Raw genomic sequence first — 24,732 nt, 5'->3', positions numbered from 1 at the left:
AACCTTTATAGCGGAGCCTTATTTTAAAGTGGTCCCCATTGGCTTACTGTAGAGATAATACAGTTTAATGGTAGAGTTAGATTGCTTTGATGGTTTAAAAATAACCACCTTTTTGTTGGTTCTCCAGTTGACAGCTCAGATCGTTGTGTGCTCCAGTGCACTGTAACTAAAGGTCATGTAGCATGATTTTTGGCACTTTAACACTGGGCAGTTTCAATCATTTTAACCCTGGAACACTAACGTTCAAATAAGTAACACCATCATTAACGTTGGGTATACACTGTATGTCAAGTTTTGGAATCCTTCTTTAATTTTACAACATACATCATCACATAAAATAAAATAAAAAACTATTGGAGAACCAGGTAAACCTTAACAAAAAAATAAAAATGCTGCTGGGAACTTGGTCTTTGGTTCACCCATTCCTGGGACATGTGTGCGCCTGATTTAAACACACAAACACTAACATCAGGTAAATTACATCTATAAAATACTGTATGTTACTTTCTATCTCTAACGTTGGATGAAAATCACCCGAACAAAAGCAAATCGCAAAAAAGGAGGGAATCAACCATAACATTAATGACATCAATTAGCGCCCTGATGCTACCCAAAGTCCCATGCAACTCAGACAGCAGCAACACAATAAAAATCACATGAAAATTATTGTGAAAAATATATAACAGTTAGCATTCTAAGGTTAATCGTGAGTTCTTTAATTTTATTTGTATGTAATTATATTACACAAACCATCTTTAATTTCACTGCTACAATAGCGAGACATGGTCAAAGTGCAAACGTAAAATATTCTGTCAGCAGCACACTTTCAAAGTCACAAGGGACATACCCAGATCTCCTAAAGCTCTGGAGATTGAAGTGGTGGGGCTGCAGGGTTAAGAAGAGGCTACATGAAGGCAGGGGCAAATTGAAGCTCTGTGTGGCACAAAGGCTGCATTAGCTGATCTGCTAGGCAACAGCTCAGGAGGCTCTGGTCTGGTCGCATTTTCATAGTGTGATGGAAATGGATGCCCCTTGAAGTTCTTCTGTGGTCTCCAGCGTAATAATGGTCAGGAAAAGGTTTACGCATGCTGTGAGAACAGAGTCAGGGGATCTAACATCTGAGCCCACTGAAATTTACAAGCAGACAGTCAGCTTTTTCCTCAGAGCTCTCTGAGAGCGTGTGGGCGGAGGTGCAGGAGGTGGAGGAGTTTTCTTTTACAACCAGGTCAGGGTCTCGCCACAGTCAGCTGAACTGCTCAATATTGTGCTCTCTCCGGAAGAGCTGCACGAGCCTCTCCGGGGTATAGAGAATGGCCAGACACCTACCATCAGTGGTCTTCCTGTTGAGTGTTATAAAGCCTTTGTTGTGCCCCTGAGAGACAGGAATACCGGTTTGATTGTAACACACACTAATTGTGACTCAGCCTGCGCAGATGACCTAGTTGTGTTTGTCAGTTCTCAGTAGGACATGGACTTTATTAAAAAGTAAGCCAAAGTGTATTTGTTGTAATTGGAGAGTGGGATAGTGGTTAATTGGCGCTTCCAGATGGATTGACCTAGGGGGCAGGTGGCTTTATGCTTGAGGAATAGTGATTGTGTTGAGATAAAGTAAGATAAGATCGCTGAAAATAAATGTAAAGGGGCGTCTCAATAGGTGGAAGTTCTTGTCACCAAATTTACTATTATAGATGGATAGTTGTGATAAATAAGATTCTCTAGTGCAGGGATCAGCAATTAAGCAGATATTTTCCAAGTCATTGTGTGGAAAACCACAAAAATAAAAAAAATCTGTTTTGGAAAATGAAGAAGTGTAATGGGATGAAGTGCTACAGACTAGTAGTTCTCCAGCCCAGAGGGTTGTTGAACCCAATTGCAGAACAGTTGATCTTAAAAGCGGGTAAGCATAAGTAGAAAGAAAAAAAAAATAAACATACCTGTGTCATCAGTGTCGAGGTCCAATACACTACTGCTGCCCCGGCTAGTGAATTGGGACACAGCTGGGGAAAAAAACGCCCAAGAACGGGCGGAAAAAAACAAGAATGGGCGGAAACTAAAGTCACGCCGAGTGCAACAGAAAGACAAAACAGGAATGTAAAACAAAAGCTTGCCAAATAACTTTTTTTTGCATTTTATTCCTATTTTTTTTTTCTTCATTATCATTTATAGTTCAAATTACCTCACGGCCCAGATGTTTCATGCTTTACTGAATCTGTGGGCCAAACTTCAGACTTTGCTGGTGGACAAGCTATTGTTTATCTCACAATGGCAGATGGTCTTGTCCAGCTAGACACCAGGAGTTCCAAACTATTGTGGCTTTGTTGTAAGATTTTTACAATGGCTTCTGTCAGAGCCTAAGTTTTGTGGCTCTCATTGGTATGTCAGAAACATGATGAAAAAGCTTTGCAGTGTTAAAAGTTCTGGTCTTATAAGAGGTCACAGCACTCTCTTAGCTGGTAGACGTTGCAAGACCTAACCTTGCTTGTCCAGAGAACCTCGCTGGATGGCTGGGGGGTGTAGGTTCATATATATAACTATTTATTTATGGCTGAGCTCCTGGAGCATCACTGGTGGAGGTCACCTCTGAGGAGCAAATGCCACAGAGGATAACCCTTTCCCAGCAGTCATTATTGCTCCAGTCCTGTAGGGTGCAGAAAGGACTCAAGCAGTTGAGTAACTTGAACACACAGGTTAAGTATTGTATCAGACCAGACATGTGTGAGACAGCTCAAAAAGAGCAGACTGCAGCACTGTTGACAACCTGCTGATCTGTAATCAGTTTTAACAGAGGTGTCAGAGCAGATGTGATGAACATTGCATAAACCACAATTAACATCAAGTGCTGCAGATGTACTGGAGGATATCACATGGTGTTACATGCATTTTAAATTTTGAGAGTGCACTAGATCACTTTTTCTCTTTTTTAGCTGCTTTAATGTATGTTTTTTTCTCTGCAAACATTTATTCTTGGGTGTCAAAGAAGATCTGACTTAAAGTGGCAACTGATTAATAAAAAATACCATCAATGCATTAGCCTGCTACACAAGGTGTCACCAAATGCAGATTGTGATAGGGGAAGAACCTGTAGACTCTTTAGTTTGGTGAAATCAAGCATTTTTAATTAATTTAGCTATTTTTTTATGAGTATGAATGATCCAGAGGTCTTTAAAATACTGTAGTATAATGGTGGTGTGATTTATCTACAGCTCTGCTTTGCTTCAGAGCTCCTCTTAAATTCACTTAAATTAACTTTTTTATGTAACCTCTTTAATTTAAATACTCTTCAGAAGCACCAGTGGTCCCTGACCTTTCCTCTTCTGATACAGTTTAAGAACAGCACAGCCAGATTTCATTTCTTTGGATGTAGTTAATGAATAGTAATGCTCAGAGTGTAATAGTTAATAAGCATAAGGACATAAGGGATTAACCTCTTTAACTGCTTGGAATCTGCTTGGAACCATCAGTAGCTCCTGGCAGACACTGAGCATAATGGGTTAGCAGTTAAAGACACAATCCCATTTCACCCGTTGGCTCTACCACTTAGCCCTACCCCTCTATTGTGCTTGGGCACGCCTAAGGGTAGGGTGTTTCACTTCTTGTTAGACTGGGGTGGTAGTGAGGGAGTGTTAGGTCTATATGGCCCTTCAAACTGAATTTTCATAGGCATACTCAAAACAAAGGGCTCTGAGAAATCACTGGAAAGATCACCCTGACACAAATTTGAGGGTTTTATGGCCATTTTTTTTCATAACAAGCATAAAAAATCTCTAGTAGTTCAACTCAGTTCATCTTTCCCAGTCCACCCAGTCCACCTTAAATGGTGCAACAGATGGCAGAGACCGCAGTATTTAAGATGTTGTGGAAAAATGAAAGAAAATAAAAGTTAATAGAAGCTAATTTCAGCTTATCCATCACAGAAAAATTAAGGAATTAACAATAATAATGAATTGTTCCACCACCTGCCTCCTTTCTGAAGACAGCTGAATGTTAGCGCTCAACTGCTATAGATATACATCTCTAAAAAAAAGATGCAGAGCTTTTAGACCTTAAACAATATAAAGAAAACAAGTTCATATTCATAAAGTTTAAGCGTTCAGAAATCAATATTTGGTGGAATAACCCTGGTTTTTAATCACAGTTTTGTATGCATCTTGGCATGTTCTTCTCCACTAGTCTTACACACTACTTTTGGATAACTTTATGCAAAAATTCAAGCAGTTCAGCTTGGTTTGATGGCTTGTGATCATCCATCTTCCTCTTGATTATATTCCAGAGGTTTGTAACTCTTTACCAAGAGGTAAAGGGGTACACTCAAGCGCAAGGGGTAAAGATACAAAATAGAAATGGGATTGAGCCAAAGTATATTTTGAACTGAATGTTTAAAAGTGCTCTCTCTCTCTCTCTCTCTCTCTCTCTCTCTCTCTCTCTCTCTCTCTCTCTCTCTCTCGCTCTCTCTTTCTTTCTCTCTCTCTTTCTTTCTCTCTCTCTCTGCAGGAGCTACATTTGATGTGGCTATGCGGTTCCTGTATGAGTGTCCATGGCGGAGGCTGCAGGAGCTCAGAGCTTTATTACCCAATGTGCCTTTCCAGATGCTGCTGAGAGGAGCCAATGCAGTGGGATACACTAACTACCCCGACAATTCTGTATTCAAGTAAATATATTCACACCCACACACACACATAACAAACATTACCTTTAAGTTTGTATAACAAAAACGTACTGAGGAACTGTAGAGATAAGCCAAACCTTACCAAACATTAAATGTGCGATAGTGTAAACAAAAACTGTATATCTTGGCAGTGTCTGAAAATGAATTATTGAGTTACTGGGAGCAACAAAGGATATACAATGACAAACATATGCATGTAGGTTCATATACTGTGGATTAAAACTGGAACACTACATGCAGTTTGGTGATATTCAAAAAAAGTGACAATAGGGTTTGGTAAGGGTACAAATGAATGGAAATGAGATGAAAAGGCTTGAAAAGAAAACACCCTGTGCTGAGATGATAAGTGCATGTACCCAATAGCTGTAAACAATCCAGAATCACTCAATCAGACTAAACAGTTTGGAGTTGGAACGGTGTTCATATCTCTAAAACAGCAGATAAGTTATGCTACAAAAATCTATCGGAAAAATATATATGCTGGTAAAGCAACACTCTGCATTTTCTTCATTCAGATGTGTACATTAATGTGCATCATCTGCACACACACACATATATATATATATTTATATTTCATCAATTATTCATGCAAATATATAAAGTAGGCTATGATGAAATGTATTGTAATGTGGTCACTTTGCAACAACTCGGTTTATATAAGTGATAATAAAGTAATCTTCGCAAAAAAGCTTCATAATGTGGGTTTATGACATGACGCTGCTTTACGTTATTTGCCAGACACTCAGACATGCCGGTTTGCGATATGCTTTACGTTATTAAACTCATGAGAGCTGAACAATGGAGACGCATTGTTCTTTTGAAAAAATTAGCTACTGGATCTACCTCATCTGTTTTCATTTGATACATATATCACTAAAAGGTAGTAATTCTCATTTGTAAAAGTTGGGTTTAATGTCACTTTGAAATAAAGTTGGAAAAAAGTAAGCAATAATATTATTTTGTCATATTTTTCGAAGAATAACTGAAAAAATACTTAAACGTGGTATATCATGATATATATTATTATCGTGATATAAAAAAATCCCTGTCGTGATATATGATTTTTCCCATATCGCCAAGCACTAGAATATATATATACTCGCAACACTCATCAATCAGCCTGTATTAATGTTTTATTCATGTGGTGAAGATGCAGATACCGATTTGAATGAATGCAGTAAATGCAGTGCATTATTAGTGAAGTTAAACTGATACATATACAGTGTTTTTGCCTACTGTTAAAAAAATACATAATAGTAAGATTTTGGTTGCAAGCGTGTCCGTGGCTGTTCGGAGAAAAGCAATTCCCAGATTGAACAAGTGAGAAAAACAAAACTCTACATTTCACAGCTTTTCTAACAGAGACACATTTGTGTGTGTGTGTGTGTGTGTGTCTCTTGGGAAAACTATCCCTAGAGCAGATTTGGACAGTAAAACCATGAGCACACGGGGCTGCTGGCTGCTCGTGGTCCTGGAACATTTATTTCCCATTTACATTCTCACTTCTCCTTCCCTTCTGACCCTCTGTCCATTTACTCCATTACGCTCTTCTCATGTTCTCATGTCCTCATGTGCTGTTTGTGCTGTCCTTGTGTACTCTTCCACACACACAGAGATATGAACATTTGTTTTTATACCATGACAGGACATAGAATCACACACAAGACACAATATACTGTATCTACAGTGCCATGACAAAGAGTTTACCCCATCTGAAACAATTTCTGAATCCATATTTAAAACATTTAATGATATTACATCTTGCTCTAAAATCTAATAATGCATAAATTGGAAGGAACACTGAGGGAACAAAAGGCACAGCAGTGCAATGAACATCCCATGTAATTATAATATATATAAAAATATATATAAGACCTTGTCTCGCCATCTAAAAAAAGTGATTGAACATTTTGTTCAGTAGCTGGTTGCACCTCCGTTAACAACAGTAACTGCAACCAAACACTTTCTGTAGCTGTTAATGAGTGTTCTACAGTCCTGTGCAGGTGTTATGGCCCCCACCTCCTTGCATAACTGCTTAACTTCAGTTAACTTCTAGTGCATGATCGTTCATGAAAATCAATGGACAGAGTATCGGCAAATATTGTGGATACCTTCAGTACTTCAGTACAGTAAGAACACTGACCAACTGCACGTTTCATTACAAACAGTGTAATTATTAGTGGTATAAGGAATAATTTGTATATCAAATTATAGGAACATTATGCGTTGTAATACAGTATCAATTTTTATAAAAACAATTTAAATTCCTAATTATTCATTTACATGTAAAGACTGGTGTCAGGCAGTGGTTCATTTTGTGTTGTGTTTAAATCATGCCCACTAGAGGGCAGTGTTGTGCTCTGTGTTCAGATCCCACTGTTATGTTTGGATAAGAAGTAAACTTTTTTCCTTTCAAATCTTATTCATATAATAGTGATTTATTTTAATACTATAACAGTTCTAAACAGTGTTAAAATATGATTTAAAAATTACAATTAATTGTCTTGTTTACAATTTTATGTATTGTAGTAATCGGTGCATCACGTTTTGAATAAAGTCACAGTGCTAAGTATAAAATAGTATTTGTGCAGCAGTTATGAAGAATCTGCTGCTGATGTCTGCAAAGCAAAATATTGTGATACATGTCTTGTATCAAGACAATGTTTTTAAATCTTGTATTATGTATTTACCATATTGTGTAGCTATTGTAAAGCTAGCTACACCTTATGTGTGGTGAGTATTAACCTTTTTTGAACAATTTGGGCCTATTTGTAAGCCAAATTTTAACTGCACCAAGTAGGGTTGTGCCATATTGTATCATACACAATAATATCGACAACATTTTTGAATATCGTGAACAATATAAACCACCTCTAATTATCACATCAGGGTACTACATTTTTTACAGTTTTCAGCAAAAGAAAAAATACACACTGTTCTAATTTCCCATTCTATATCTACTAGAGACAGATTAGATCTGTCCAGTATCATTTATTTTACTTTAATCCTGGATATATGGAGATATTTGGAGTGCATTATTATTATTAGTATCATGACATTCTGAATCATTGTTTTTATTTTTATTATAAGTCTGATAAAATCATTGTATTTTTTTATATCTCAGTTAGAGGTGTTCCATATCATATTGTCTGCAATAATTACATTTAATTTTTATTGTTTTGCAGTAGTGTATTCTTGAAATATGTTTTTTTCATTCAGTGTTTTGTCGTACCGCCAAAAGTATCGTTATCACAAAAATACCATGAAATATTGTGATATTATTTTATTTCATTTAAATACATTTTTGTTTCAGATAAGAAAGGAAGAAAGAAAAAAATAATACTTGAAATAATACTTAAAAGTTGTATCATTGCTGTGGTATAAAAAAGTAGGCCAGCATTGTTTTCTCTGGTTGTCCTACAAATTCAGTGCATTTTTGTCCTGATGTGTGTTCGAAAACAAACACACACACACAAAGAGAGAGTGAGAGAAAGAGAGAGAGAGAGAGAAAGGGAGATTATGAATATGCTGGCCTTGAACTGTCCTACTGTAGACAATCCATCACACCGCTGGAGCTCATCCATGAACATTGAATCCAAGCAAGCAGATAAAATTGCGAGTTAGAACAGAAGGCTCTCATTAGATTATACTTTTCTCATGTTTTCATGTCTCTGTACACACTGTGGAGTCCAGCGTGTGACCCCTTGCTGAAAGGTACCCCATGTACCCCCATTAATTACACCTGAAAAAGCCAGACTCCTTCTGCTTTAGAAGAAGAAAGAATCTGGCATATAACAGGATAAAACTGCCATATTTAACTGACTGTAAATGTAACCATGGAGACACACTCCCAAGACACCGTAGAGACACTTGGCTCTGAATTGTGCCGTAGGACCACAAGCATGAGCACATGTATTTCCAATTACAAATCTCTCTCTTTCTCTCTTTCTCTCTCTGTGTCTTGGCTGAGTGATGTTTTCAGCTTGGCTCGTTATTTTCAAGTATCGCTCACATGCTGCATGCTGAGTAGTTACTGCTTCACTTGTTTTAAACATGTGCTTGTCCATAGATACGATTAGGATTGACAAACTTCAGTTTCTGAATCAGTTTCTCTGATTTTGCTGTTTATAGGTATGTGTTTGAGTAAAATAACCATTGTTGTTTATTCTATAAACTACTGATAACTTTTTTCCCAAATTCAAAATAAAAATATTTAGTCATTTAGAGCATTTATTTGCAGAAAATGAGAAATGGCTAAAATAATGAAAAAGATGCAGAGCTTTCAGAGCTCAAATAATGCAAAGAAAACAAGTTCATATTCATAAAGTTTTGAGAGTTCAGGAAACATTATTTGGTGAAATAACCCTGGTTTTTATTCACAGTTTTCGTGCGTCTTGGCATGTTCTCCTCCACCAGTCTTACACACTGCTTTTGGATAACTTTATGCCTTTACTCCTGGTGCAAAGAATCAAGCAGTTCAGCTTGGTTTGATGGCTTGTGATCATCCATCTTCCTCTTGATTATATTCCAGAGGTTTTCAATTTGGTAAAATAAAAAAAACTCATCATTTTTAAGAGGTATCTTATTTTTTGTCCAGAGCTATAAGTGAAGACATATGAGAAATAAGGTAGAAAATGTTTTGAAAGAACTGTAAGAGAAGAAAATAGCTTCTTAAACTTCTAGGTTTTGTCTATTGACAAAATGTAAAAGAGAATTGACAGATTATTTGTCATATATTCATGTTTTTTTATGACAGCAACATCATACAGATAAACGTAGTATAATATTAACTTAGCTAGCTGTCAGACGTAAAGATGGCAAACCTTTTTATTAACCTGTCAATTCCCTCTTTACAACTGAAAAAAAAAAAAACATTTTCCCCACTTATTCAGATATGTTTGATTCAGTGGGTAAGCGGATTTCAGATACTATGTACTTCCCAGTCCCTAAAAAGCAGCCTATTTTAAAGTTGTGATATCACAAAATCTGATGCATAATTCATATCTGCTTGTGCTGTGAAGCTTCCATTTGTAGTGAGGTTATATGAGGGGGTGCTGCTTTTAAAACCAGACACAAACAATTAGAACAGATATCTTTTTTATGTACATGCATACATGCATGCACACACACACACACACACACACAAACACAGTCATTTCCCTTTATAAATCATTGGTATAGACTGCATGCAGCTTGATTATCTCTTTGTCTATTCAGACACATTATTTACTGACACCTCTCCATGATCCTAAACCAAATAGAGCCTATATTATTACACTTAATTCCATCACTGTCTCATCCCCACATCCTCTCTCTCTTTCTCTCTCTTTGCAGGTTCTGTGAGGTGGCGAAAGAGAACGGGATGGATATTTTCCGTGTGTTCGACTCTCTGAATTATCTGCCCAACATGCTGCTGGGGATGGAGGCAGCCGGCTCAGCTGGAGGAGTGGTGGAGGCAGCAATCTCTTACACAGGAGATGTTTCAGACCCCATGAGACAGAAATACTCGCTGGATTACTACGTGCAGCTGGCTGATGAGCTGGTCAAGGCTGGAACACACATACTGAGCATTAAGGTACAGTGTGTGAATGAGGAACACACAGTACAGAGTTGTTTCACATTTGTTCAAAAATACATTACAGCTTTTACTGGCAGGTCATTTCTGAGTTATTAGGGTTTATAACCAAATAGTACGGCTAGAGTTTAAGAAGTTAAGTACACTTCATTCATAAATTCATTGATTTTGAAATTTTAGAATAATAATTATTAAAAAAAATATGTTTAAATGATTATGATCATTTCTGTGTTGTGTTGTCAAGTATAAAAAATACATACATAATGAAATCAGTATAATAATACATACACATAGAGAGCATAAAGTTACTGTATAGAGTCTATTTCAGTGGTTGTCTAAGTGTATATACACTAAGGGACACTCTAAAGCTTAAAATGCAATAATAATTAATATGGCGTGTGCCTTTGATTTTTTAAGTTTTTGATCCTTTTATTTTTACCTAGCAGATAAACAAAATATTTAATTTGACCAGGGGTGCCCAAACTTAACATATATATATATATATATATATATATATATATATATATATATATATATATATATATATATATATATATATATGTATATGTATAGTATATATATATACTATTTAACAAAGTGAATCAAAACAATCTGATCAAAATTAAATTATTATTGAAACACGTGTAATCATATTATTTAACATTGGTTTTCAAAAAAGAAAATGCAATAATGTCTCCTGGTCTAAAGCGCTGCCACTATGATTTGGACATTGCTTGTTCGAATCCCAGTGATGCAGCTTGCCCTTTGGCTGCCGGAACCCCGAGCTGTATCTGAGCTGAGTCGCTGCGTTTTCCTCCGAGCGCACTGTGATGCTACTCGACAATTGTGCATCAGCAGCAGTTGGAAAAGAGGTGGTGATTGGCTATACATGTGTCGGAGGAGTCATGTGCTAGTCTTCACCCTCCTGGTGTTGTGACATCACTGGTGATGATGGATATACAGCTGATTGGGTGGGACAATTGGCCAGATAAAAACAGGAGAAATTTGAATTTTTTATTTATCAAAATGAAAATCAAAACATCTGGTGCAAGTGGAGATTTCACGATGCAGTGACCCATAAATCATAGATCAGTCAAATCATTATGTCCCAAGATATTTCTACAACTTATATATTTCTACCATACAGGGACATGCTGTAGATGTTGTAGTAATGCTGAGGGTCTTTCTGTAGGACATGGCTGGCCTGCTGAAGCCTGAGTCGAGTCGTATTCTGATCACTGCACTGCGGGACCGTTTCCCAGACATGCCCATCCACGTCCACACTCACGACACGGCGGGAGCAGGTGTGGCGGCCATGCTGGCGTGCGCAGAGGCGGGGGCGGACATCGTAGACGTTGCCGTGGACTCTATGGCTGGCATGACCTCTCAACCCAGCATGGGAGCTATAGTGGCCTGCACCAAAGGCACCAAGCTCGACACCGGTGAGTGGACCGCAGAGCTGTCAGTCAAAGCGCCGACCAATTAGCTGTATGATTTAAATTGTCTGAAAGTCAGTGTCAACACGCACACTGGTGGAATGTGATAAGAGCTGCTGCGCTTGCCAATCAAATTTATTTAATTCAATTCTAGTGTCAAATTAATGAGCAGAGCTCATTAATCATCTGTCGCAGAGGAAGCCATTGTGCTGCGTGTGCTCCTTGTGGTAATTGTGTGTGCTGTGGACATTGGTCAGTGGTCAGTGTGTGTTTCAGTATTGTTTTGGGCTGCAGTTGAAGCAGAAGAGCTGTGGATTGTTGCCAAGCATAAGGTGAAGTCAAGGCTGTTTCAAGGCATTTGGAGGCACCAAGCAAAATGGACCTATTATATGAGCAAAAAAAAAAAAAAACTCAATTGACTGCCAGGCAGGTAGCGTAAACATAAACATTACCCATATATTTTGTTGCTAGCCTAGCTGTTGCTAAATTACACAGTTTTTACAAAATACGTAGGCCTACTTTATCCAATGTACATGATCAACTATCACTGTTTGATTTATTAATTTCGTCTTATTCATCTCTCCTTTCTTTTCTGGCTTTTCTGATAAAGTTTCTGAAGTTTCATATTTTGCAGACTGCAGGAATCACAAACCTGGCTGGCTGGCTATTGTCAGCAACTTGTGGGAGGGGCTTCCTTGAGGGGATTCTACTTAGAGTGTTTTTGTACTTTCCCACACTGACCATCACAAATTTTAAAGGGAGGCTCACACAGTTTTTCATTGCATTAAATTCATAATCATTCATTAGACATTTTCTGGTAGATGTAGCCCATCTCAGGCCCTAGGCGATTGACTGGTTCGTTGCCTTGTTGCAACAGACCTGGGTGAAAGATAAAGTTAGAGGCAAGGACAAAAAAACAAGGTCAAGTTTCAGCTTTTTTTTTTCTTTTTTTTTAAGATGAAACGAACATTTCACCTTTCAAGAAGAAGACGGACAATCGTTAGGTAGTTCTTTCAGTTAATTAGGCAGGAAAACTGTCCACAAACAACAAAAGGACAGAGGCCAAGTAGCACAGTGTATCCTTCAGATCCTTCAAAGCAGCGTTTAATGCAGAAGGTAACACAGAAGAGTCTCCCAGGAGGAGAACACAACAAAAACACAACAGGAAGAAGCACAAGAACACTTAGGCCCATTGGAATAAATAAAGGAGGAGACAAAGAGGGAACTTCACAGGGTGGGAAGAAAGGCAGAAAAAAGGATGGAAAGGCTGCGGGAGCAAGCGCTGGGTATCGGCACAGTGTGTTGCTTTTTCTGGTGTTAGATAAAAGCACTCAACTTCCACGCTGTTGTGTGGAAAATTTCAACAGGTGGTTTAAATAATAAGTCACAAAAGTACACTGGTAAAACTGTCAGCTAAAGTTTCCCATTTAGTTTTCAGATTAAATACCAGAGCTACTGCTCCACTGACTTTTCACACAAAAAAAAATGTTAAATTATATTAAAATGACTTCGGAGCGTTCGCTGTTCAGGCAGCAGTTCTAATGAAAAGAATGTAGAGATGGTATCCAGAGACACTGATTAAAGACTGGAGTCTGATTAATGGCCACAGCTTCACAGTTAACCTCCCTCCACACTGAGGACACAACTGTGAGACACGGAGCTACACAGTAAAAAACCAAAGCAGTCAATGGGCTCTGAATTAGTTAATTTAACACTCTAGCTGTTCATTGAACACTGCTGATTTTACTGTGTGCTGTATTGTAAAACAGGATTTGTGAAGGCCATCAAATACACATTATTTAGAACAGGGAAAAAGACTCAGGCAGAATATTAACAACTCGCATCTATCAAAATGGCACAGGAATTGATCTGCACGCTTTACAGCGGTAGTGAAATGTAGGTAGCTTTCGCATTACTCCAAAAGCTCAGACAAGTTAAGCGACTAAAGTGGGCTGCTTATTTTTACATTGGAGCTACTGAAGGTGGCCTGGAGTATCTTCCAAAACTGATCTAATTGTCCTTTAATAAAAAATACCGTATTTTACAGATTATAAGGCACACTATCAATGAATATCTATTTTCTGGTCTATTTTCATTTGGCACAAATTATAACAATTGAAGGAACAATGGTGATGCCATGTTTGCCTTCTAATTCAGCAGGTCTCACTGCTAGGGGAAGTGCCTAAGTAAACAAAACTCTAATTCTTAAAAAAAATATATATATTTTCTTTCAAAGTCAAACGAGTGCTGGGTATTAATCTACACAAATTTCTCTCCTAAAAACTGATTATTTGGGTGAGCGTAGCATTTCTGTTTATTGACAGTAATTTTAAATTTCCAGCATTTTAGCGCAGTTAGCTGCAGTGCTAGCTGCGTTTAGCTGCATTTAGCTGCATTAAGCAGAGCTAGATTAAGGAACCCTGAATGTTCCGGTAACCCAGGACCCTATCAGCTAGCGGTTTGTTCCAGGTAGCTTGTTTTAATATGGTAAACACGCAGACTACAGTCCAAAATACTTACCTTTGAACGGCGAAAGAGCTAGCCCTGCGGTTAGCGGCTAATGCTAATACTGCTCCAGCCTTAGTACTGCAGAAACCTTACTTTCAACTTGACTGGTAAAATTCATACATGAGGCACACTGTCGATTTTTGGGAAAATTAAAGGATTTTAAGTGCACCTTATAGTGTTAAAATAAAGTACTTACAGTAAATATAGCCTTTTTTAGTTAAATATTTTGACTAGAGATGTAAAACATGTAAAACTTGTCTGTCAGGTCTAAATACCTAAAAACAATAAAGGTTTGTTTCAGGACAGATTTCTTTTTTCTGTCTGATATCTGATAAACCATTTTTCCATACATATACTTGTTGATGATAATACTATACGCCATGTCTACAAACAGGCTAACACAGTTAATGTAACTACTAATGTAATTACTTTAGCAAAAGAAGAAGTTAGAGAGTGTTTGTGTTTCACTACCATGAATGCCCCCACTACCTCCTATCTCCACCTTTCACTGTCCCAAAGATGTTCCCCCCTTCCCTGAGGCTCCACACAGCTGTAGGTAAGATAAAGGGTGGCCTGTCTGCCGTTAAGTAAAGACAGCACAAGGTGGGCTGCATCAGCACAAGCTCTCTCAGCCAGCTCTGAACTCAGCTAGCTAACAGAGTCATCGCTTTAGCAGACAGCCAACCATCCCACTCTGGGACAGGAGAGAACCCAGCAGAACTCTGGCCGAGGTTAAGCGGGGGATGACTGCACAACTCCGAGGGGAACACCTTCAAAGACACAAATAATGGTGAAGTTACACAGCCCACTGCACAGACTGACAAAACCACAGAAGGACCTAATCGATTCCACCAGCAAAATCTCCCATGAGAAGAAGCTCTTCCAGTGCTGGAGGAAAAGTCACCAGCATGGAGGACCAGGGCAGTGATCCCAGCTTTGTAGTAATTCTGCCTGCATGTTTGTGTCTCTTCCTAATTACACTGGAGTGTGTATCATAACAGAAGCCCAAAAATCAATGAGAGCTGAGGGACATTTCAGACTAGCAGAAAAGTTGATTGATTAACTCAAGTTGATCAGTAATCAATTGAGCCTTTCTTAACCCCTAAAGTCCTTGAATTACTTTAGGATTTCTTAGTGGCCACTATGAAAATTAGTATCTGCCAAGAATACAGTAAAAACTATGCTCTATTCCATAAACAATATGAATCCCTCAGTATCCACTATACATTAGTCAATATCTACTATGAATTATTCACTTTGTACTTTTGTTTATTCAGTATCAGCTATACATTATTCAGTATCAGCTATAAATTAGTCAGTATCTACTATGAATTATTCACTTCATACTATTGTTTATTCAGTATCAGCTATAAATTCGTCAGTATCTACTATCTATCTACAACACTTTGTGTTATCTACAACACTATCTACAACACATTGTACTATTGTATATTCAGTATCAGCTATACATTAGTCAGTATCTACTATGAATTAGTCAGTATCTACTATAAATTATTCACTTTATACTATCATTTATTCAGTATCATCTATAAATAAGTCAGTACTATCCACTATAAATTATTTACCTTCTACTATCATTTATTCAGTATCAGCTATACATTAGTCAGTATCCACCATGAATTATTCACTTTCTGCTATCAGTTATTTTGTATCAGCTGTGAATTAGTAAGTATCTACTATGAATTATTCACTTTGTTCTATCAGATATTCAGTATCAGCCAAAATTAACCAGTGTCTAATATGAATTATTCACTTTCTACTATTATATATTTAGTATCAGCTGTAAATTAGCCAGTATCGTCTATGAATTATTCACTTTCTACTATCATTTATTTGGTGTTAGCAATGAATTAGTCAGTATCTGCAATGAATTATTCACATTCTACAATCTTTTTTTTTTTCTTTAGTATCAGCTATAAATTAGTCAGTATCTACCATGAATTATTCACCTTCTACTACCATTTATTCAGTATTGGCTGTGAATTAGTCAGTATCTACTATGAATTATTTATATTTTGCTATCAGTTATTCAGTACTTACTATGAATTATTTACATTCTACAATCAATTATTCAGTACCTACTAACAATTATTCAGTACCTACTATAAATCATTAAGTATACCATAGGAATTATTTAGTATCCAATCCTAATTAGTAAATAGGTTGAAAAAAAGTGTGTCAGGCAAACATTACAGGTAATTAATCTATAAAATACTACTCAAATAAATAAATGAAAATTACTTCAGTAGAATTATTCTTTTTTTCTCCTGCCTAGCATGTATTTGGCTCATGACCCCATCATGACTTCTGAAGGTTTTTATTTTAACAGAGCTATTGATTGCATCATTACCAGGCTTATTAATGCCCTCTGAGAATCCACTGCTTTAACAATATGTGGTAAATAGAAGTAAACAAGAATCATAACAACTGAAAATAATTTAATATATTTGCCGGTTCTCTGCTTAAAACAACCTAATTCAGCTTGGGTTGCTGTCAGCATCAAGTCATTTGTCCCTCATCATCTCATTGCTGATATTGAGTCCTAGCGTCTTAAAGTACATCTCTCATACAGATATACTGCTAGCCCCTCATTGAAGCAGCGCATAATAGAATCTCAACAGGACTTCAACTAGGAATGGAAGACCAGTCCTTTTTAGCATGCATAATCAGTGAACATAGTAATTAACATTGGTTGGATTTTTAAATGATGGCTAATACCAACCGATATATTTATGTTTCATGCACAGCATGCATACACTTTTCTTTGGAATCAATAAAGTATCTATCTCTCCATCTGAACATAGTAATTACCATTGGTTTGATTTTAAAATTATGGCTGATAATTATAACCAGTAAGTTTGTCCGCATACTCAATGCACATAGTAATTAACATTGCTCAGATTAAAATGATGGTAATTACAACAGATATTTTTACTTCCTATTTTTAGCATGTACTCTTAAATTTCATTTTCTCACATCACTGACTGACCACACGGTCCAGCTGTTAAAATTAGAGCTAAATGAACAATTAGTGATGTATCAGTGGAGCTCTACCTGATGAGCCTCGAACAGCCACATTGTCTTCATAATAAAGGTGCTTAACAGAGTTACAGGGGTTGGACAATGAAACTGAAACACCTGGTTTTAAACCACAATAATTTATTTTCCCGACGGACAGTTCTGGTGGAAACAGGAGAGTTGAAGCGCACATTGAATTCTGCCGTGATTTGGGCAGCCGTGGTTTTATGTTTTTAGATACAATCCGGGTTAGCACCCGAACATCCCTTTCAGACAGCTTCCTCTTGCGTCCACAGTTAATCCTGTTGGATGTGGTTCGTCCTTCTTGGTGGTATGCTGACATTACCCTGGATACTGTGGCTCTTGATACATCACAAAGACTTGCTGTCTTGGTCACAGATGCGCCAGCAAGACGTGCACCAACAATGTGTCCTCTTTTGAACTCTGGTATGTCACCCATAATGTTGTGTGCATTGCAGTATTTTGAGCAATAATGTGCTCTTACCCTGCCTTCACACTCTGCTCTTACTGGTACAATGTGCAATTAATGAAGATTGGCCACCAGGCTGCTCCAATTTAGTCATGAAACCTCACACACTAAAATGACAGGTTTCAGTTTCATTGTCCAACCCCTGTATGTGGACCAATGACACAGAACCTTGGTTTATCTAAAGAACCTTTCATTTGATGTTTCTTTACACCTCCACTGAACACAGCACTGTAATTCAGAACCTTTTTGTAAATCTACTGTTGGCCTGTACACATTTAGCATCAGCCTTTGTGGCTTTCGCAGATTTACAATTGGATTTCGTAGATTTACAGTTGGCTTTTGCAGATTTACAATTGGATTTCGTAGATTTACAGTTGGCTTTCGCAGATTTACAGTTGTTTTTTGTAGATTTAGAGTTGGCTTTTGCAGATTTACAGTTGTTTTTTGTAGATTTAGAGTTGGCTTTTGCAGATTTACAGTTGGTTTTTGTAGATTTAGAGTTGGCTTTTGCAGATTTACAGTTGGTTTTTGTAGATTAACAGTTGTTTTTTGCAGATTTAGAGTTGTTTTTTGCAGATTTACAGTTTGTCTTTGTAGATTTACAGTTGGCTTTTGCAGATTTAGAGTTGTTTTTTGCAGATTTACCGCTAGCTTTTGTAGATTATCTCTTTTCAAACTAAGCATCATTGCCCTACATAACATATTCAGATGAACTCATAACATGAAACATCCAAGGCCTGAGTTTGCTAATCAGCCTGTGGTGTGAAAAGTTTAAACAAGGATTTGGAAGGTGTTGTCATATGAAAGGAGACGGGGTGTAAAGCTGACTCTGTCATTCCGCCGAGCGCGACGAGCTGCAAGATGTTGTGTGGGCGGTAGTTTAAAAAGATGCAGCGGTTGGGTTTCTGCACGTCAGGAGAAGGGGTGTGTGTGTGTGTGTGTGTGTGTACGAGCTTTCATCTTCACTCAATGGAGGCACTGTCACAGGACTTTGGAGTAACTTACAACAATGAAAACAGGCAAGAAATAGGAAGTGCACAATGGAAGATGACATTTTCAACCAAAGCAGAGAAAAACTGAGGATATGCCATTCCCAGAATAAAGACTTATAGATGATCAGTGAATCAGTGGGACTAGTTACAGAGTGCTGATCTGAACTGCACGACTTTACTGATGCTCCTGAGTTAGAAATCATAGAAGATCTGCAGCAGGTTCTTCAGGGAAAGATTGAGTGTTGTGTGTGATGTATGTTTAGTGGTGAAATAATAAAAGATGTATGTTATAACTCTGTTCTGCTGATGCACAGTTTAGGTCACACGTTTACCCTGTCCCCGGGAAGATGACACAGCAGTTTAGCTCTTTGGAAATTGCTTGGAAATGAGTGTTTGAACAGAAGACAATACATTGGGTAATACTCTAGTGTCTTGATTTAAGCTTGCAAAGTGGAACATTTCTGCAAAGTTGATTTTTTTTGTGACTGGAAACACCACTGGGGTATATTTTGTGTGTGAGTCGTAAGAGTAGTAGCAAAAATCTTCCCTGCTTGTGTGTGTGTGTGTGTGTGTGTGTGTGTGTGTGTGGCTGGAACTGAGCAACAGTAATACAGAAAAAGCTGACCACACTGATTTCCTACCATATAAGGTCTTTATGTGGGAATGATGCAAAGCTTAAGTATTACTGGTTAAAGTATCAAGAATCAGGAACAAATATACAGTGGTGTGAAAAAGTATTTGTTTGTGCCTTTTTGTCAAACTGATGTTTTTGTGATTATCAAACGAACTTTAATATTAGACAAAGATGACATGAGTAAATACAAAAATCTCTTTTTTAAATGATCATTTAATTTATTAAAGGAAAAAAACAATCCAAACCAATCTAGTCTTGTATGAAAAAGTATTTCCCCCCTAATTCAAGTAACTTTTAGAGGCAACAACTGCAGTCAACTGCAAGCTTTACTGATAACTGCCAATGAGTCTTTCACATCTCACATCTTACAGAATTGTTTATTTCAGCCACATCAGAGGGTTTTCAAGCATACATGTCCTGTTTAAGATCATGCCACAGCTTTCTTATCAGACTTTGACTTTTATTTTTAAGCCATTCAGAGGTGGACTTGTTTGTGTGCTTTGGGTCATTGTCCTGCTGCAGAACCCAAGTATACCTGAGCTTGAGGTCATGAAAAGATGGCCAGGGAGATTCTCCCTCAGGATTGTCTGGTAGACAGCAAAATTCCTAGTTCCATCTATTACAGCAAAATGTCCTGGCCTTGAAGCAGCAAAGCAGCCCAAGACCATCACACTACCACCACCATGTTTTACATTCAGTATGATGTCAATGACAAAGAATCAGACAAAACTGAACATACAATACAGAATTCCCAGTGAGCACAGAGGCAAGGAACAATTCCTGCAGAGCTGGAGGAGGGAGAAACCTTCCTTGGGAGGAACCAAGACTCACATGTACCTTATATTATCGTATGTACTATTTAGGCTAATATATAAGGGGGACCCATCCTCCTTTGGTCATAAAACTTATAAATAATATTAAAATCTTCATACAACCACCTATGTCTAATATATTCAGGTGTATGGCCAAACAAGCAGTGGGAGCAGTTGCTATTGGTGAAACTTTCTAGTGTTATATATCTGTAGTGACGAATAAGCAAATACCCCTGCACTGATCCAGCTATTCACTAAAAACACACCTAATCCAGCACATCAGGTTATAATTATCTTCTTTATGAGCTGAATTTAGGTGCTGTAGAGACAGAGAATAATTCAAACTGATTTTTCTGTCCCCAAACATGGAATTGAAAATCCATGATTAAAAAAAAACAAAAAAAACATTTTAGTTACAGTTTTAGTAGAAAAGTGCTAGTTTGGAGTGATCCAGTCAAAATACCAAAAACAATAGCTACCTCACTTTACCAAGGGCATTAATTAAAGCAAAATGTGTGTTTTTAGTTGCGCTTGTTCTCAGAAAAACCAAGCACAATCCTACAGTCAACACAGAATGGAAAAGAGTTTTGAAAACACTGCTATCAAGTGCTATTTACTTTCCTCCAGAGATTACCACAGTGTGACTGCTTTCGACACTTTCTCTCCCTGTGAGCCACTCTCCTCTCTCTGATCGCAGCCAAATTACAGTGTTCCTTACAAAGGCACACTCATCCATAGCCAAGACGACTGTGCTATATCAGGAAATCATACAGATGGGTGCAAAACAGTGAAAAAAAAAAAAGACTTTCAGAGTTTCACAAAGCAACTAGTGGAGAAGAAGTTCAAAGCACTTAACAACTCTGGACGTGTCTCCAGACACCACATGTTCACGTAACGGAGTGAGCCTGGCAGTGAGAATGTGATCACACTTGTGTGTGTGTGTGTGTGTGTGTGTGTGTGTGTTACCTACTATAGCTATTGCTATTAGACATCTAGAGGCCTGAGCTGACCTGCCAGTTGAGCAGGTCAAATGAAGACCACACATGCCAAGCGTGTGTCTACTGTCTTCTGGATTAGTGATACTGACGTAGTGCAGTCATGCACATGCTACCAAAAAGGCACCTTATGCCTGAAGGCAGCTGACATTAAGTCAACTCACTCCTGTGAGCATTCGGTCAGCACCAAAAAGTGAAGTGAAGCAACGCAAAAGCAATAATAACTACACTAATAAAAATGACTACAAAACGTTAAATCAACATTGCTGTTATGATTGAATCAACATTGGATTTGGTGTTGATTTTGAAAAGTTAATAAGCGTTGATATAGCAACATTGTTTCATCGTCAGTACGTTCATAGCAAACTTGAAAATCTGGTGGTTAAGAAAGTGTTAACAATACCCAGCTGGCATTTCAATGTTAAATCAACTTTGAATCAACGTTGATGTTATGGCTGAATCAACTTTGGATTTGATGTTAATTTTAAAAAGTGAATCAGTGTTGATACAGCAACGTTGTTTCAACGTTGTAGGTTGAACCTTTAATAAATGTTGAATCCTATGGTTAAAAGTGTGTTAACAATAAACTTACATCACTGTAGTAAAGCTGAGTATAAAAAAGTTACCCACCACTACCAATCTAACTCTAAATCTAATATAATATCTAATCTCAAAAAAATGACAGTAAAACAAATAGAACATCCAGGTATAGTGAAGAATCGGTGCTAAATTAAAAGGCAGTTACTGCAAAGGGAAATAAAACCACTTTTTCATCCCTCCATCCAACTGCTTTTTTTTAAATTGTGTAGTGATGAAATATAAAACGATAATTCAAAAGGCAGAAGGCTGAGGACATTATGTTGCTTCAACAATAAAATTTTAACGTTTGCACAACCATTTAACATTAAATGTTGTTTCAACGTTGTTTTAATATTGAAACAACAACAGACATTACTTCAATCATATTTCAAACACATTTCACTGTTGTAGGTCGGTTGTGTGCCAGCTGGAAACATTTGCTCTTAATGGATTACATATTTCCATACTGCTTCTGCACAATAACATTTTTTTAATTATTAGCCTACATGTAAGGGTTTGTGGTATTCAATGGTTCCTTTTGTGGTTTTGTGTCATAATTGGTGACCACTAGATTTTTATAGTTTTATACTCTGTCATTAGATCTCATGATTTTAACTGCATAACTGCATTTTCTTTTACTCATCTTTTTTTTATATATTATGATATTGTTCCTTCACAATATATCATCCTGCTTACAATATCATTGCAATATGTTGCAGTATATTGAATAGTAAACCTAAACCTAAACACAATCTGTAGCTAACATAAATGTATAAAAAAAATAATGGACACACCACAGGAAATGCACATTGGCTATTAGCCAATTTTATCATGATCAACTTCCATACAGACTTTCTAAATAGGTTTACAATCACCTCAAAAATAGGATCACCATAGGAATAACCTTGGCCAGATGTTATTTGGATAAGGAAACCCTTCAGCACAGCAATGGTACAGATGTCATATTATATTAGTTTGTGTTGTAATGATAGGATTTGATTCAGGCCCAGACTGCATTGTTTTTTTTTTTGTTTGTTTTTTTTTTAACAAAGCTCAATGTCACTGCTGGGTGTGGGAATAGTCTGTTAACTAAAAATATCCGGCCAACAGTGCTCCTGCGGTCAGATACTAATGAAGGGCTGGAGAATGACTGGCACAAACTCTGTGTGTGGGGAAAAAAAGATGAGCTGGGGTCACCTACAGTGTGTACAAACACCATACAGGTACTGTAGCTGTGTCTAATAAGATGTTACCTACTATTAAAAACCCTGGAAAGACTCTGAAAGACTCTGGTAAGTCCCTGATAGAGTTCTACAGGTACAAGTGCTAAGAGTATTTTGATATAAATTCTTTTCTGAAAGTTGCTCTCTATCTAAAAAATATGTCTGCAATACTCTCTGCATCTAAATGTTGCATAAGGAATCCAGTCAGTACCGTTATATACACTGACATTCCAGGTCATGGTATATTAATCATAGGGTGCTAAAAAATATGTCATAGAAGGCACTGCCACCTGTTACAGAGTGTACAGCAGCAGTGGGTGGTAATCAGAAGTGTTGAGTACAAATACTTAATTTCCTTACTTAAGAAATAGATTTTTTTTTTTTATCTGTACCGTACAGAATTTATTATCATTTTTTAAATTTATTCTACTTCTTTCATTTTAAAAATTGCCTTGTTACTCATATTTAATTTAACATTTTTATTTCGGCTTGCCATTGGTCAAATATAAAACCAATCCAGATAAATCTCTCTATACAGATTTTGAAATTTGATTTTATATGGCAAAGGTATATGGTATATGGCAAAGTAAACACATTTTCCCATCATGTTAGGAGTTTCTTATACTGCTTAGAAATAATTTGTGAAAAATATAAACACATATATATTAAAATGTAGAATAAATCATGTTAAATATATATTAAATGTGTAGAATAAAAAAAAAACATATGAAACACATGACTGTGCTGCAATGAACAGACAAAATACAAATGTTATATTATATTTTTATTTATTTATTTCTTATTTTAGGTATTTGTATACTAAATCATGTTTTTTCATCACTAGAACATAAGTTAGGTCTGAGAGGGTTAACATAACGTTATAGCCATTATGGCTTTTAGAAAAATGTCTTTTGGAGAGGGGAGTAGGGCACTATAGGACCCTGTGGCTCAGCCTAAGCTTTTTTACTTAATGGCATATTTCCCCGTTATTTTTACTGTTATACTTTAAGTAGTTTTGGAATAAGTATTTTTACTCTTTTACTTAAAGAGAAAAAAGTTTGAGTTGGTACTTCAACTTCTACAGTATTTTAAACCCTAGTATCTATACTTCTAACTGAGGAATGAATACTTTTCACGCCTTTGGTGGTAATGATTGTGAGCAGTGGTGTCTGGCTGGACAATTTGCAGGTCAGTACAGTGTTATTTAGGCATAAGATTTTTTAAAGTACTGCATTTTTATGGATCATCATGAGGAGCAGCAGAATATAAATTCATAAATATACAGTAAGTCTAAAGTCTCTATAATGTTGAAAAACTACCCAGACTTTTGTTCAGTGTTTCTCTTGCTCCCTTCTTCTCTCCCTCCTCTATTTTTACTGCACTAACCCATTGACCTCTCTTCCCTCCACTGCAGTAGTTTCAGCTCAGCACTCGCCCGTGCCCACACGGATCTGACTCTTTCCCCACACTCTTCTGCATTCTCTCCCTCAGTTCCGTCCTGCAGGACTGTATGGAGTTAGAGGGAGCCAGACACACACACAAACTCTCTCAGCCGGGATTCTGTTCTGTTCTCCACCAGAAAACACGCTGCCTCTTAACCCGATCTAATCTAACACTTCATTGATGATATATTCAGAGACTCGGGCTTTGTTCCCTTTCAAGGCATAGTTCACAGAAAAAATAAAGTACACAAGGCTTGGGTGACAGACATCCATTCGTTTTTAGCAACATTAACTCCAGTCCAAAAATAAAGTTGCAGCAAACTTTGGACACAAACCAGTAA

General features: G+C 37.2%; 1 protein-coding gene across 1 annotated transcript in view; it reads left to right on the top strand.

The window, feature by feature from the left end:
* The window catches only part of pcxb (pyruvate carboxylase b), a 357,875-nt gene that overhangs the window by 290,847 nt on the left and 42,296 nt on the right, over positions 1 to 24,732 (top strand). The window contains exons 14-16 of the mRNA XM_022678445.2: positions 4,492 to 4,648; positions 10,001 to 10,241; positions 11,434 to 11,683. Coding sequence (XP_022534166.2) covers positions 4,492 to 4,648; positions 10,001 to 10,241; positions 11,434 to 11,683 — 648 coding nt within the window. The remainder of the gene's footprint in view (positions 1 to 4,491; positions 4,649 to 10,000; positions 10,242 to 11,433; positions 11,684 to 24,732) is intronic.

This window comes from Astyanax mexicanus, chromosome 8, assembly GCF_023375975.1.
Source record: "Astyanax mexicanus isolate ESR-SI-001 chromosome 8, AstMex3_surface, whole genome shotgun sequence".
In the NCBI taxonomy this organism is placed as follows: Eukaryota; Metazoa; Chordata; class Actinopteri; order Characiformes; family Acestrorhamphidae; genus Astyanax; species Astyanax mexicanus.
Note: the sequence above shows the minus strand (reverse complement) of the source record. Positions and strands in the feature narration are given on the sequence as shown.